This window comes from Python bivittatus, unplaced genomic scaffold (genome assembly GCF_059951505.1).
Source record: "Python bivittatus isolate LINGU-HERP-01145 unplaced genomic scaffold, Pbiv_v1 ctg000610_np1212, whole genome shotgun sequence".
In the NCBI taxonomy this organism is placed as follows: Eukaryota; Metazoa; Chordata; class Lepidosauria; order Squamata; family Pythonidae; genus Python; species Python bivittatus.
This window is the reverse complement of record NW_028277088.1, coordinates 27111462-27124768: the sequence shown is the minus strand read 5'-3', so window position 1 is coordinate 27124768 and position 13307 is coordinate 27111462. Positions and strand designations below refer to the sequence as shown.

Sequence of the window (13307 nt, the reverse complement as noted above, 5' to 3'; positions counted from 1 at the left end):
ATTATGGGATCAAAACACTGACCAGAACCTGCCACGTAGAATAAACTTGGAAAATTTCTTTTTAGATGATTGGGAAACAACTGGCTGCTGCTAAGAGGTTTCCTTCCTGGTCAAAATGACATTGTTATGAGAAAGAAAACATATTAAATTGCAAAGCACTGTTATGAGTCATCAGGAATGAGATTTTACCCACTGTCTGTCAAAGCACACATACAGTTTTGTCACAGTGGGGGGAAAAAAATCAAAGCTATTTTTTTTTCAAAAAGCAAGGTTTTTAAAAAGAAAATATAGTATATAGTACTATATAGTAAATTGTAGAAATTGGTGTAACTTCTATGAACAGTGAATGTTCTATTAAGACAAAGAATTAAATGTGCCCTGTATCCTTAAATACAACCCAAACAACAGACCTTGGACTGAATCCTGAGCAAGTTAGTTAAGTAAGAATCCATTTTAAATCACTGTGAAAAGTTACTTAAGAGTAATTATGATTCAGTTGTCCTAATGCAATATTCTCAGTCCACTATAATATGCAACTAAAGTCCTGTGAAGGAGACATAAATTATTTATTAAGATGCATATACCCATTAAATTACCAGCAGTCGTGTAAAATCATTCTAAGATACCTATATTACTGATATAAACTGAGATTATTCAGCAATAATGATCTTCCTCCAGAAATTCATGAATTCTTGTTCTATGAAAAGACCTAGCAAGTTCCAGTAGACTATCTTCTGATTTTCCTTAGTTCTTGGGTGATAATCAAGGACAAAGCTTTCTGTTCTATTTTATGTCAGTTGGCGATTTGAGGCTAGGCATTCCTCCTTGAGAATTAACAACAGCAGAATTATAATTAAACCCTTTTAGCGTTCTGGAAAGCTGTAAAGAGCTAGCTCTTCTTCCAAGCATTGGGATAACTTAGGAACTGTACTGTTGGATGAACTGAAGAATGCTGGTTAAGGTGCCAAGTTTTGATTTTTATTATTGTTTTATTATTGTTGCAAGCTGCCCAGAGTTGTGTTCCACAAGATTGACAGCCATATAAATCTTTTAATTAATTAAACATCCCGTTTTTGGCCCATTAAAAATGACAATGTGGTGGCAACTTTTGGAGAGGTTTGGGATATCACACCTATTGAATAGATCGTACATGAGATAGCAGGAAACTGTAAAGTCTATGAAGAAACATTTCTTGATAGCAACACAGAAAATAACTGAGTTTATCCATGGCAGCCCATGCAAAAATGAACAAAACAAAATTTGCCTGCATCCACTAGCTCAGTGTTTCTCAAACTTCGTAACTTTAAGATGTGTGGACTTATGGCTGGGGAATTCTGGGAGTTGAAGTCCACACATCTTAAAGTTGCCAAGTTTGAGAAACACTGCAGTAGCTGCAGCAATTCTGCTGAGCAGCAACTTTAACTCCTCCCAGCCTGTTGCTGGAGCCCTGCCTTAAAACAAGATAACCTTAACTCTTCTTATAATACCTAAAGGCAGCCAAAGCTTGGAAAAGCTGCATGGATCTGCTAGGACCTTGTTTATACATCTCTCTCCTAGGGCTGATCTATAGGACCCTAGCACAAGTGTAGGCCACTAACATGTTCTTGAGGCAGGAAGCCATGATGTTGCTTCTATCCATCTCCAACCCACCAGGGAGGCAACCTTGGCCTATCTTTTTCCTCCATGCATCAAAAGTAGTATTTTCAAACCTGTGATCACTCATGTGATACTATGCTTCTCCATCACTGGTTACTACCCTCCACCGCCATTTTATCCTGGTTTGCCACACTGGTAAAACTGGACCTTTTTTAAACACATTCTCACATTCACCAATGGACTAGTGAAAGGTGGAGGTTTAGTTTTGTTTTTCCAATATGTTGTAATACAGTGGTACTTGCTTTTCTTTTCTGGAACCCATCTAGCAGTGCAGTACAAGGGGGAGTCAATGGTAGGGGGCTCATACAAGAAGTCTGTCTACTGTAACCACATGTCCTCCACATGTCCTTCAAGACATGTTCCCCCCTCCCCCACATAGAAAGAAAGTGATTGGTGCTTGCATTCCCAGGGGGAGAGAGAGGATTAAAGAAGCACAGGAATCCACCCATTCAGGGCATGGAAAGTGCAACTTGGACAGAACACCAGGCCATCACTGTGGAGTCTTTCCTTTCCTTTCCTTTCCTTTCCTTTCCTTTCCTTTCCTTTCCTTTCCTTTCCTTTCCTTTCCTTTCCTTTCCTTTCCTTTCCTTTCCTTTCCTTTCCTTTCCTTTCCTCCCCTCTCCCTCTCCCTCCCTTTTCTTGCTTTTTTTGTTTTTATCCTATGTTGAGAAGTACAGTGAGCAGGCTGAATAATGTAAATGTGGTTAGGCAAAGGGGTTCTTTTCTGTGTTTTCCCCTCGCACAAGCTTTCCAATGGTTATTATTTTAATACTTTGTGGCTATTCTGAAACTGAAAGCATTAGAAGAACTCTAGAACTCATGGAAAGCTGGGCGACAAGTTCCCAGCAGTTGTGACATGAAAAAGTGGTTGCTAGCTGGCACCCTGGAGGCTACAAAAATGGCTCAGGAGCTGCAGGCCAATGTGAGAATGCTGGTAAATGATGAACTGGGCAGCAAGTGCTGATATGTTGACATATATTCTGATTCATCAAAATTGAAGTCTATTATTCCAAACTCTGGTGAATTCAAAAATGTTTTGGTGTACTCCACACAAGTATATTTAAAAAGCTATAATGTTTTAAGCAATATGTTTGAATGCAAGGTTTACCCTGTGATTCAGAAACTTATTTCACAGCCATAACTTTGCCTTCCCAAGTGCTGCATTTCTTTGTGGAGCCCTTCCCTGAATGGACCTTACAAGGGCATCCACAGGGTGTGGTCAGAAAAGTCAAGTTGGTGGCCACAATGGTCCAATCAAAGCTTCAACTGTTTTTTAATGTGCATCACACCTAAAAAACAGATGAAGCTTTGATTGAACCAGCATGGCCACCATCTTAATTTTTTTTACCATTCCTTCCAGACACCCTTGAGACCTCAGATTATTCAGGTGAAGTTCAAGCAATTAATTTTGTATCAAAATAATGTTAGTTGCCAACATAGCCCTACAATGTAGCATGATCTTTTCAGGATGTTTTATAATTTCTGTATGGCAGTTTGTTTCAGCGATCGGAGTCTTTAGAACTTCAATTCCTGTCCTGCATTTTCCCAGATACTACTTGTTGATATTTATGTCAAATATCCTTAGTTATCCCTGGCTGCAAGATTCCCCTTCACCTATTAATATCTTCCTCTTGATTCTATAGTAGACTTCTCAGGCCTGGCACCTTCCAGATTTGTAAGAACAGAAATATCTAAGGTTCCCATTTAACATGTCTGAGAGCAACAGGTTTGAGAAAGGCATTAGTGAAGGCCATTCTACAGGAAAAATGCCCATTCTTCTTCTCTGTGGTCTCAGCAGGTTGCCTAACTGATCTTGGCTGAGTTGAACCTGCTTAATGCTTGGTTAAGAGACCACCAGAAATCCAAAGCTGTAGACTAGACTGAGAAGTTTAAAAAAAAATATTCAAGACTAAGGCAATAGCAAACCACTTCCATGTTCCTCCCAAGAAAACGACATGGATTTCCTAGCTTTTCTCTTTGCTATGAAATTTGTATTTTATTTTGCTTCAAGGATCCTGTTAAATTCTCTAGCTTCCCATACCATTTGCCTATCCATTTGGAAAAGAGAAGGACAAAGGAATACTGTCTGCCACATAAAGACATACAGGCTTGCAAGTTACAGTATACAAAAAGGGTAAAAACAGTAGATAATCATAAGGAAATCAGTGAGCACTTTAGGGAGGTGGTGGGCTTTCTTTTCCTGGATATGGTCAGGCAAATACTGGATAGCTATCTATCATAATGCTTTAATTTGGATTCCTGCAGGGAAGAAGGATTGGTCTTTTTGGCCTAGGTAGTCACTGGCAAATAATCGGTTCTCTGGGTAGTGTTTAGCTTTGACTTCCTTACAGGGGAAGATCTCAGAAGGAAAACATTGGAGGTGATGATTTTTTCAAAAGCACCAAACAGCGTGGATTTATTTTTAAGAAAGGTATCTCAGACTTCTTCTATATGGAATTACAGACCTTTAAAATCTTTAAAATTTCCCAGGTGCCACTATATAATATTTCAAGAGTGTATTTTATTAATTTCATAGAATACCTCATATAATTATGGGAGATTACAAAGAATATACACATGCAGCAAAATCTAACAGATACAATGTCATCTACAATGATATTTATTAGCATTAATTCTATGAAAATGTGATTGTTATTAAAAGTCAACCGGGTATTGCTTATAATATAATAAGAAGCAATAATATCAGGCTGACCCAAAGCAGATATAATAGAAAGAAATAATATATCAGTACAAACAAGTTGGATGGATAAGTTACTGGTAGTAAGTGGAACATAACATTGGTTTATCAACTGATACAACAATGGTATAGGCAGGTGAATAAAAGGTACTATGGAGGCTGGTGTAAAATGCTAAACGCAACACCTCAACCACGCTCAGGATCTCTGAAAAGATGACATGTGCTAAAGGGTTATTTGTGAAGTTGCCATGCCACAGTTCCACATTGGTATAATTGAAGCCATTACATAAGATACTTTTTTGCTTGTAGAAATTCACTTTTGACAGAGCGTCAGAATCAGGGAAGTTTCTGATGGAAGCTATGCTATCAATAAGATGAATAGCATCTTTGAATTGCTCTTTTGTAGGAGGGAGTCCTTCCACCTGTCTTTCTCTGCGGAAAATGAGCTTTCTTTTGTTTTGGGAATAAGCAAGTGTACAAATCTCTGTCTGAGAAGAATTTGTGTCAGAAGCCATCCATGCACACCCATCCTTGTTGTTCGGTCTACAGGAATCCCACTCGTCTTCTCTCTTGCCTGTATGACAGCGATAAGCTGACCAACCATATCTGGCACATTGATAGTTTTTGTGGCAGGGCAAGCCTGTGGGAGTAACATCTTGGAATGGAGAGCAGTGTTCAGGACCAAAGGCAGTCTCACATTGGAAATATGTTTTGGATACTCGGCAACTTTTCATACACAAGTTGTTTTCCAGTGAATATTCCAAGAAATTCCGCTGCTGTAGCAAGCCACAGTAATGCCATCCTCCACTCCTGAAGTGACAATAGTAATAGGAGCCTCCCCAGAGTTCACAAGCTGTATAACATGTCTGACCAGAAGCAGCCAGGCCTTCTTCTAAGGAACAGTAACCCCATTTGCCATCCTTTTCCTGGCACCAAGTGTACTTATAACCATGATACCCACAAGTACCTTCACATATTCTCCCCGAGCTTGAGTAATGAACAAGTTGGGAGTAGGGGGAAGATATAAAGGAGAAGAATACAATCAGAGCTACAGAAAATTCCATCATGGTCTTCTTGAGTTCCTGAAATGAAAAAAAACAAATTGTTCTGCTAGCTTTGTTTCTATGGTTTTGCTTCACAGCTGTCATACCTTGCTGTCCCGAATTCTGACTCCTCATGGAATCATAATATGCCCTGTAATGTGTTTCTTTCATTAAGGGAAGTCATTAGAAAGTGACATAACCACACCTTCTATCTGATTTTCCAATGTCTTTCCCTGAATTTCACTCTTTTGTGAGTGGCAAACCTTGCATTTCTAGGCCATGGAAATCTGAGGTGTCATTGTAACCAAAAAGTCTCAGAATACTTTTCTAACCTTAGGACTCCCCATATGACTGAAACAAAACTCTTATCATATCTGACTATTAAAGATGGAACTGTAACCCAAATCAACAACATCTAAAGATTTAAAATGCTGTTCCAAAATATTAATGAATGGGTGTTATGACTATGAACCAGCTACATGCAATGTATTACTTGCACTCAGGTATCTTTCTGCTAGTATTTGCTCTTCCCTAGGGGGAAAATAACCTTCAGAGAGGGTGGACAGGAGTTGTACTTATTCTCTAAAACAGCTGGCTGGGGAATTCTGGGAGTTGAAGTCCACCCATCTTAAAGTTCCCAAGATTGAAAAACACTGCTCTAAAATATATATATGGTAGCTCAGGGAGCTTTTTCCCTTTAACTTTTAAAAATCTTGTTGGTCTGATGGTAGTTCATCTACTATCTCTTTGAAGAGTAGAAGCACCTTTCCTAATACATCTTAAAATGGCTATGAGACCATGCAACATCATACAGAAGAAAGCAAATGGAAAAATGACCTGGCCTGGCCATTTTTCTACAGATTTCAAATTTACAATTTAGTGTGGAATTTTGTTGGCCCAGATATCTGGTTCCCAAAGTAGCCACTTAAACAAAGCTGACCTACACTAGCCTGGTGTTCTTTACTCACCAGTCAAAGTCTATTACTGGTCCCAGAATTAATAGCATAAAGACAAAGAAGATAATTGTACAAATAGTGAAAAACCAATTAAGGGGCAATCAATTACAGCCCCTTAGGGGAAAAGGAAAAAAAAGCTAATTATCTTTCTAGAAAAGACTATGGAATTATCTTGTACTAAAGAGCTTGTCATCAAAAACTTCAAAGATTTTTAAATTACCCCCAAATGTACAGCTACTGGTTGTCATTCAGTAGCAGTTTGGTGGTAGCGATAGATAGAGCGATAGAGAGATAGAGAGATATTGATAGAGTCAGTCACAATCCAGCAAGAATCTATATTTTTGCACCCAACTTGCTTATAATATATAAAATAGGAAAGCTGCACAAATGTATTTATGTACTTGTTTGTTTGTTTACCCACACTTGTATGCTGACTAATGCCTTGCAATTCTAGGTGGTTTATAATATATAAAAACAATGACATACATGAAACACAAAAACCAATTAATGAATAAAACAAAAATATTGCTGCCCTTAGGACATCTTTCTAACTAAATGGCTGTTGAAACAAAACTGCCTTAACCATTTTTTGAAGATCCTCAAGGTAGTGGCACATCTGTCCTCCTAGCATGATCCTGTGAATGCAGTTCTATGCTAAGTCCTTCTCTATGCTAGACTGTGGAGGGTGTGCAGATTCTACTTGGTGAAGTTATAGTAGAAGATCACCCAAACCTTGAATTGGGCCCAAAAGCCTACAGGCAATCAGTGTAGCTCCATCAGCATAGTAGGTATTATCCTACTGAAACACTTAATGCTGGTGAGCAACTGGGCAGCCCCATGTAAAGTCAATTACAGTAGTCTAACTGAGAGATGACAAACTGGGGACAAAATCATGTTTTCTCAGAGACAAAATAATCTGAGTGCTATAACAATTCAGTTTCTTCACAACACACACACTTCATACCTGGGCTGCCTTCAAAAACTTAATAACTACTAGGTTTTGATCTGGGGGAAGAAATAAAATATCTAAAAAGTCCCTAAGCTTATTTGTAAACTGAGCATGCCTTCACATACTCCATTAGTTAGTGAAGTGGGGCATCAGGATTTACAGCACAAGCAAGAAGGATAAGGAATAGGCTTATATAAAAAACTTACAAACAGAAAAACTCATAAACAGAATCAATAACCCCTCTTTCTTCATCCCAGATGCAATTCTGAAAGCTAGGATAGCTATCATCCATATGTTGGAAATTACATTCTCAGATACATTTCTCCTACTCAGTCCCTCATGTTCTGAGTTTACCCTAAACATTAATATTAAAGAAAGTTAATGGTCTAGTTAAAGTTAATGGTCTAGTGGTTAAGGCACCAGGCTAGAAACCAGGAGACTGTGATTTCTAGTCCCATCTTAGGCATGAAAGGTGGCTGGGTGACTTTGGGCCAGTCACCCGCTCTCAGCCCACGAAGTCAGGCTCGGATGACAAGCTGGATTCCTGTCGCAACCAATGGGTCAACATTCAGTTAATCTGGAAAAAAAAAAGCAGACCCTCCACCTGTGGTAAAAATGCTAGGAAGGAAAAAAAATAACATTAAAGAAAGCTTGTAACTTAAGAAAATACTCACTTTAAAAAGAAAAAGCTTTCTCTGTACTGGGATTGCACTAAATTACAAATGTTTTTATAAATCTTAGCTAATTCCTTCTCATGGTAATATTGAAATGTAGATTGATGTAATCCCAATTTTATAGATGAGGAGATACTGTAAATTGTGTTTGCTCGGTGTCTTCAATTTAACCTGTATCTTCTACATTCAAGTCAAAATGGTCCAAATGTCCATTTTATAATTCGTACCATTCCCTGACCAGTATTCCCATGTAGTCCCCCTGTATTGGTAGCACCCAATATTGTTCAGTGTGTATTAGCCTGATACAAATTCTCCATTCAAATATGTATCTGCATTAATAGATTGGTAGCTGGCAAGCCATACAAATAGACCATACAAATAGCCATACAAATAGACAAATAGGCTTTGTTTTTTTCAGGCAATAAAGTGGTTTCTAGCACTTGACAAACATATTTTAAAATAATATTATCTGTTCATAGAAAGAGGAAAGGTTCCAATATAGGGGCTTTTAAATTTAAATGAGTTAACAACCCTTTTAAAATTCAAATTCACCCGCCCCCAATCTTGGGGGTAAGCATTCAAATTCATAATGGATATTTCCCATCAATTTATGATTTTAGTTTGTTTTAATTTTTGTAGTCTTGGGTTTGTCTGGACAGGGAGATGACGGGAGTCAACTGGAACTGTGTATCCATACATAATTAAGTCCTCTTGACATCAGTTTAGTTCACTTTTGAGTAAAGGGAGTATTGGGGACATTATAGTTTCTAGAATCCACACACACACTTCATAATGGATATTTCCCATCAAAGATATCTCACTGAATACAATGGGTGAGGTGGGGAAGCAGCATTAGAAATAAATTCAGAGCTGTGGGAATAGAATGATTCTAGAAACCATGATGTCCTAAGACTAAAAAAAAAAAAAAAAGCAATATATAGTGCTCATTTACAGCTGAGTCCCCAATAATTATTACCTTTACTCAAAAGTAAACTAAACTGATGTCAAGAGGACTTAATTCCAAGTACGGATACTTAGGATCACAGTTCCAGTTGACTCCCATCATCTACCTGTGCAGACAAACCCAAGACTACAAAAATTAAAATAAACTAAAATCAAATAATCTTCAAAATTAAAAAAAAAAAAATCTCACCCATCTCTCACTGAACTTTTAACCAAAATAGTACTTGGACATGAGCACAAATAATGGAACATGAAATGTTCTTCTGCCCCGGTTTTATTAATTCTTTGCAACCAAATTACTGAATTCAGAGAACTTTACACCAGGGATTTCAGTTACTTACTCCTTTTTCCAATAAAGCACTCCTTGTTCTCTCACTCTGTCCCTTGCTCTGCGTCTCCCCTGAAACCTCAGGAGCAATGAGGGGTGAATATGCTTTTTGCTCTTTATACGCTGACGAAAGTCTTCCTGTTTTAAAGCTAGGGGAGAAAAGGGAGGGGGGAGAGAAGTGAAAAATGAAAGGATCTTTTTCCCTCTATTCTGCTTATTTCAATATCAAAATGCAATTCGGCTCACTGAGGGGGAAAACGAAACTTATTTTGAACGGAAGGCAAGTATGGAGAGAGATCAGGGAAGTCAGCTATGGCTATAATCGTGAACATCCATACTTCTAAATCAATCTCACTGTCATTGCTGTTGGATATCCCAACCAATTTACTTCTCCTCCCCTTAGATTGAAACACAGTGATCAGATTTCCATCTGATACCTGACATTTGATGTCAGACCTAATTTAGTGAAAAGTGGTCCTTGAGATGAATAGCTGTCAAAAACAAACTAATTCAGATTTTCTTAGATCTGACTCCACATACCTATACTCTTCTTTTTATGGATGGATCGTGCCATTTTGGCTCACTGTGGAGCCACACAGAGTGAATTCAGGATTGGGACTGTATATAATGACTGCACCCTCATTTTGTGTGGCACATGAAGATGAAATGGTATATCCTATAGCTTTGATGCCAAATGCAATAGTTTCATTTATTTTATTTTTTTATTTATTTAAGCAATTTATATGACTTATTTATCTTCTTTATTTATTTAAGCAATTTATATGGCTGCCCAACTCACTCATGGTGACTCCGGGTGGCTTACAGGAATAAAAATCCCAAATACAAAACCCACTATAACCTCCCAATCCCTTGGCAACAACAACACATTTACACTAGCCATTTGATGGGCTCCATATCGACTTGGGATCCCCAGGCCCACTGGCAAAACCATGTCTTCAGGGCCTTGTGGTAAAGCATCAAGGTGGGGGCCAGTCTTATCTCTGCGGGGAAGATGCTGCACAGGGAGGGAGCCACCACAGAGAAGGCCAATCTTCTCAGTCCTACTAGATGGACCTCCTTAATAGGCGGGAGCCATAATATACCCTGCCTCCCCGATCTGGCGGGTGAAACTGGGAAAGGCGGTCCTTCAAATAACCTGGCCCCCAAGCCATGTAGGGCTTTAAAGGTGATAACTGGCACCTTGAATTGGACCTGGAAGCAAATCAGCAGCCAATGCAGCTCCCACAAGAGAGGTGACATGTATGCAAATCTAGACTTGCACAAAACTATGCAGGCCACTGCATTCTGAACCAACTGAAGCTTCTGGATGCTTTTCAAGGGCAGCCCCATGTAGAGTGCACTATAGTACTCAAGACAAGAGGTGACTAGGGCGTGCGTGACTGTGAACAGGGCCTGTTGGTCCAGGAAAGGGCATAACTGGCGCACAACCCACAGTTGTGCAAAGGCCCTTCTGGCTATGACTGCTACCTGCTCCTCAAGCAGGAGTCGCGAGTCCAGGAAAAACCCCAGATTACTTACTGGCTCCGTGCCATGGAAGAGGTTGTTCTTTATTGTTAAACCAGTCTTACAGCTTTTCCTTCTCTGGTCTTAAACTAGTTGACTCACTTGCATAAACTGGCTAGAAGTGAAGCCAGTTTAAGAAATTCCTGCTTTTCACTTGGGCTGGAAAGGGGAAAGAACATTTTTCAGTCAAAAGGTAGACTGGGAAGAAAAAAGATTCCATGGGTCAAGGGCTGTTCAGAGGTCCAGCAGCCCAGGACAAAATGGGCCTGGAAACCAGTAACTGGTGATCAGAGGGGTTTCCTATGATGAAATAAATGCAGCAGGTGAGGCACTTGTGCCAGAACAAGTTGGAAAATAATACTTTTGATGTGTAGCAGGAAAACATGCTAGATGTTGTCTTCCTTGTACACTGAGGACAGGTAGAGGAAGACTTGATGTGGGGCAACTTCCCTTGAGAATTGGTTAGTGGCCCTTCCTCATGGAATCATAGCACCATAGAATTGAATAGGATCTTGGAAGTAATCTAGTCCACCTCCCTGTTTACTGCAGGATCTACTAGAACATTTCTGATAGATGACCATCTAGCCTCTGTTTGAAGACCTCCAGAGAAGGAATACTCACCATTTCATGGGCCAGCCTGCTTACACTGGGACAAGCTGGCCATGTAGAGAGGGATGCATGAAAAAGGTTCTTGCATAGGATGAAACTCCTCCAAGCTTTGGATGTTCTTATATAGTGTAAGAAGGTGATGCTGATTTAAAGCAGGCTCCAACCTGTTGATAGTTACAGGCTGGGAGAAGTTAAAGCTGTTGCTTAGCAGAGCTTCTGTATCTATTGGAAAGTTTGTTTTGTTCCTTTTTGTATTGGTTGTCACAGATAAGGTCTGTTATTCTCCATGTTGCTACCCACAAATGTTGGTTCCATGTTGCACATAAAAACCAGGTGGAGCTTCAATTGCATTTCCATGGCCACCATCTTGACTGTTTTACTGTTCTCTGATCACTCATGAGGTGTGACATCTATAACCCCTTTATTTAAAAGTTGCCCCCCAGAAGTGGGAAGTTATTAAATATATGGGAAGCAAACATATTAAGTATAATTAATTTCATTTCAATTCCATTTAACAAAAATTAAACCACTTCTAACTTTTTTCCTATTTTCAACTCAGCAAAGGCCATGCATGATCCTTGGCCTGGAAAAGGTGGTGCACTTCTAATCTGTTATTTTGGGGCTTGTATAAACATGGGTTTATACAAGTTGCAGAAAAACAAGGAACTTGTTTCCTGGGAAATCATATGATGAGCTAAAAATTATGAAATATACAAAATCCCTGGAAGAAAACGGTGACATTCTGTTTAAGAAATGTATGTAGTTCTCCTGGCACATGCTTTGCAGCATGCCTTGTTTTTCATTTTGTTGACATCCTTTTGCAATGACATGAGGATTAAAAAAAAAGTTTATTTTACAGTGTTTAGAAACACAATCTGTTATGTTTGTCCAAAACAAAAGAAAAACAGTAGAGTCTCCTTAGAACTGAACTTAAATCCTAATGACTCCTGGATGCATCCATATATATTGCCCAGAGTTACCCATTGGGGGAGATGGGTGGCATACAAATTAATTAATTAATTAATTAAATATCCATTATAGCTATATAGTTCTTTTGGCCACCATACAGAAGTAGTTTGCCATTGTCTTCTGGGTTTTTTGTCAACTTTCCAGTCCAACGTACAGACTTTGGATTTCATAATGGTCTCCTATCTGAGTTTTAAACAGAACTGATCCAACTTTCAGAGATCGGACAAGGTGAACATGGTGATGCCATTCAACTAGTTTCACTGACCTCACCTTGGGAATGTTGGCACACTATATAGGTGCCAACTGCATCTCATCCCCAGTCCATGAATAAGTAAGACCAGCTTAAGTTAACCTTAAGTGTTCTGTTTTAAAGTTGTGTTTTCCTTCTTAAGCAAGCAACAACGCACAACAATTTCCAGATGTGTAAAATCTGACACACTTTGCAGACTATTCAGTTTATGGCACAGTTGGGTGACCTGCAGGGATGCAGGTGCAGATAGACCATTCAGACAGGTTTTAGAGTCCTTCAAAAGTGCCTAGTTTTCAAAGAGCACTAAATTCTCTGACAAAGCAAGCTGGCCCAACAACTAACTTCAGGAATAGTAAAGCTAGCGCTAGCCTATCTGGGCTGCAAAAATGAAGATAATCAACCACTAGATGGAAGAAAAGAGTGATTGAGGCAGCAATGGTTGTTTCTGTTTTTTTCCAGACAAAGTGGGGACAAGTGTGTGTGCGTATAAGATCAGCGGTGACATCTGTGAGGGGAAGGGGGACAAAAAAATCAAGTTGGCAACTGTGCAACTAAAGCCCATCCCTTTTTTACATGTGTGTATGTGTGTGTGTTTACAGACAGACACTATTAACATTTATTTCAAGGAATCTTTGCCAATATACTACAAATCACCCTATTATCTTCCAGCAATACCCACCTGGTGTAA

General features: G+C 39.1%; 1 protein-coding gene across 1 annotated transcript in view; it reads right to left on the bottom strand.

Annotated features, from left to right (window-relative positions):
• Positions 1-4070: 4070 nt before the first annotated feature.
• The window catches only part of LOC103050722 (uncharacterized), a 66163-nt gene continuing 56926 nt past the window's right edge, over positions 4071-13307 (bottom strand). Inside the window, exons 3-4 of the mRNA XM_025169921.2 lie at positions 9281-9416; positions 4071-5436 (exon numbers count right to left, since the gene is read on the bottom strand). Coding sequence (XP_025025689.1) covers positions 4429-5421 — 993 coding nt within the window. The 5' untranslated portion in view covers positions 5422-5436; positions 9281-9416 and the 3' untranslated portion in view covers positions 4071-4428. The remainder of the gene's footprint in view (positions 5437-9280; positions 9417-13307) is intronic.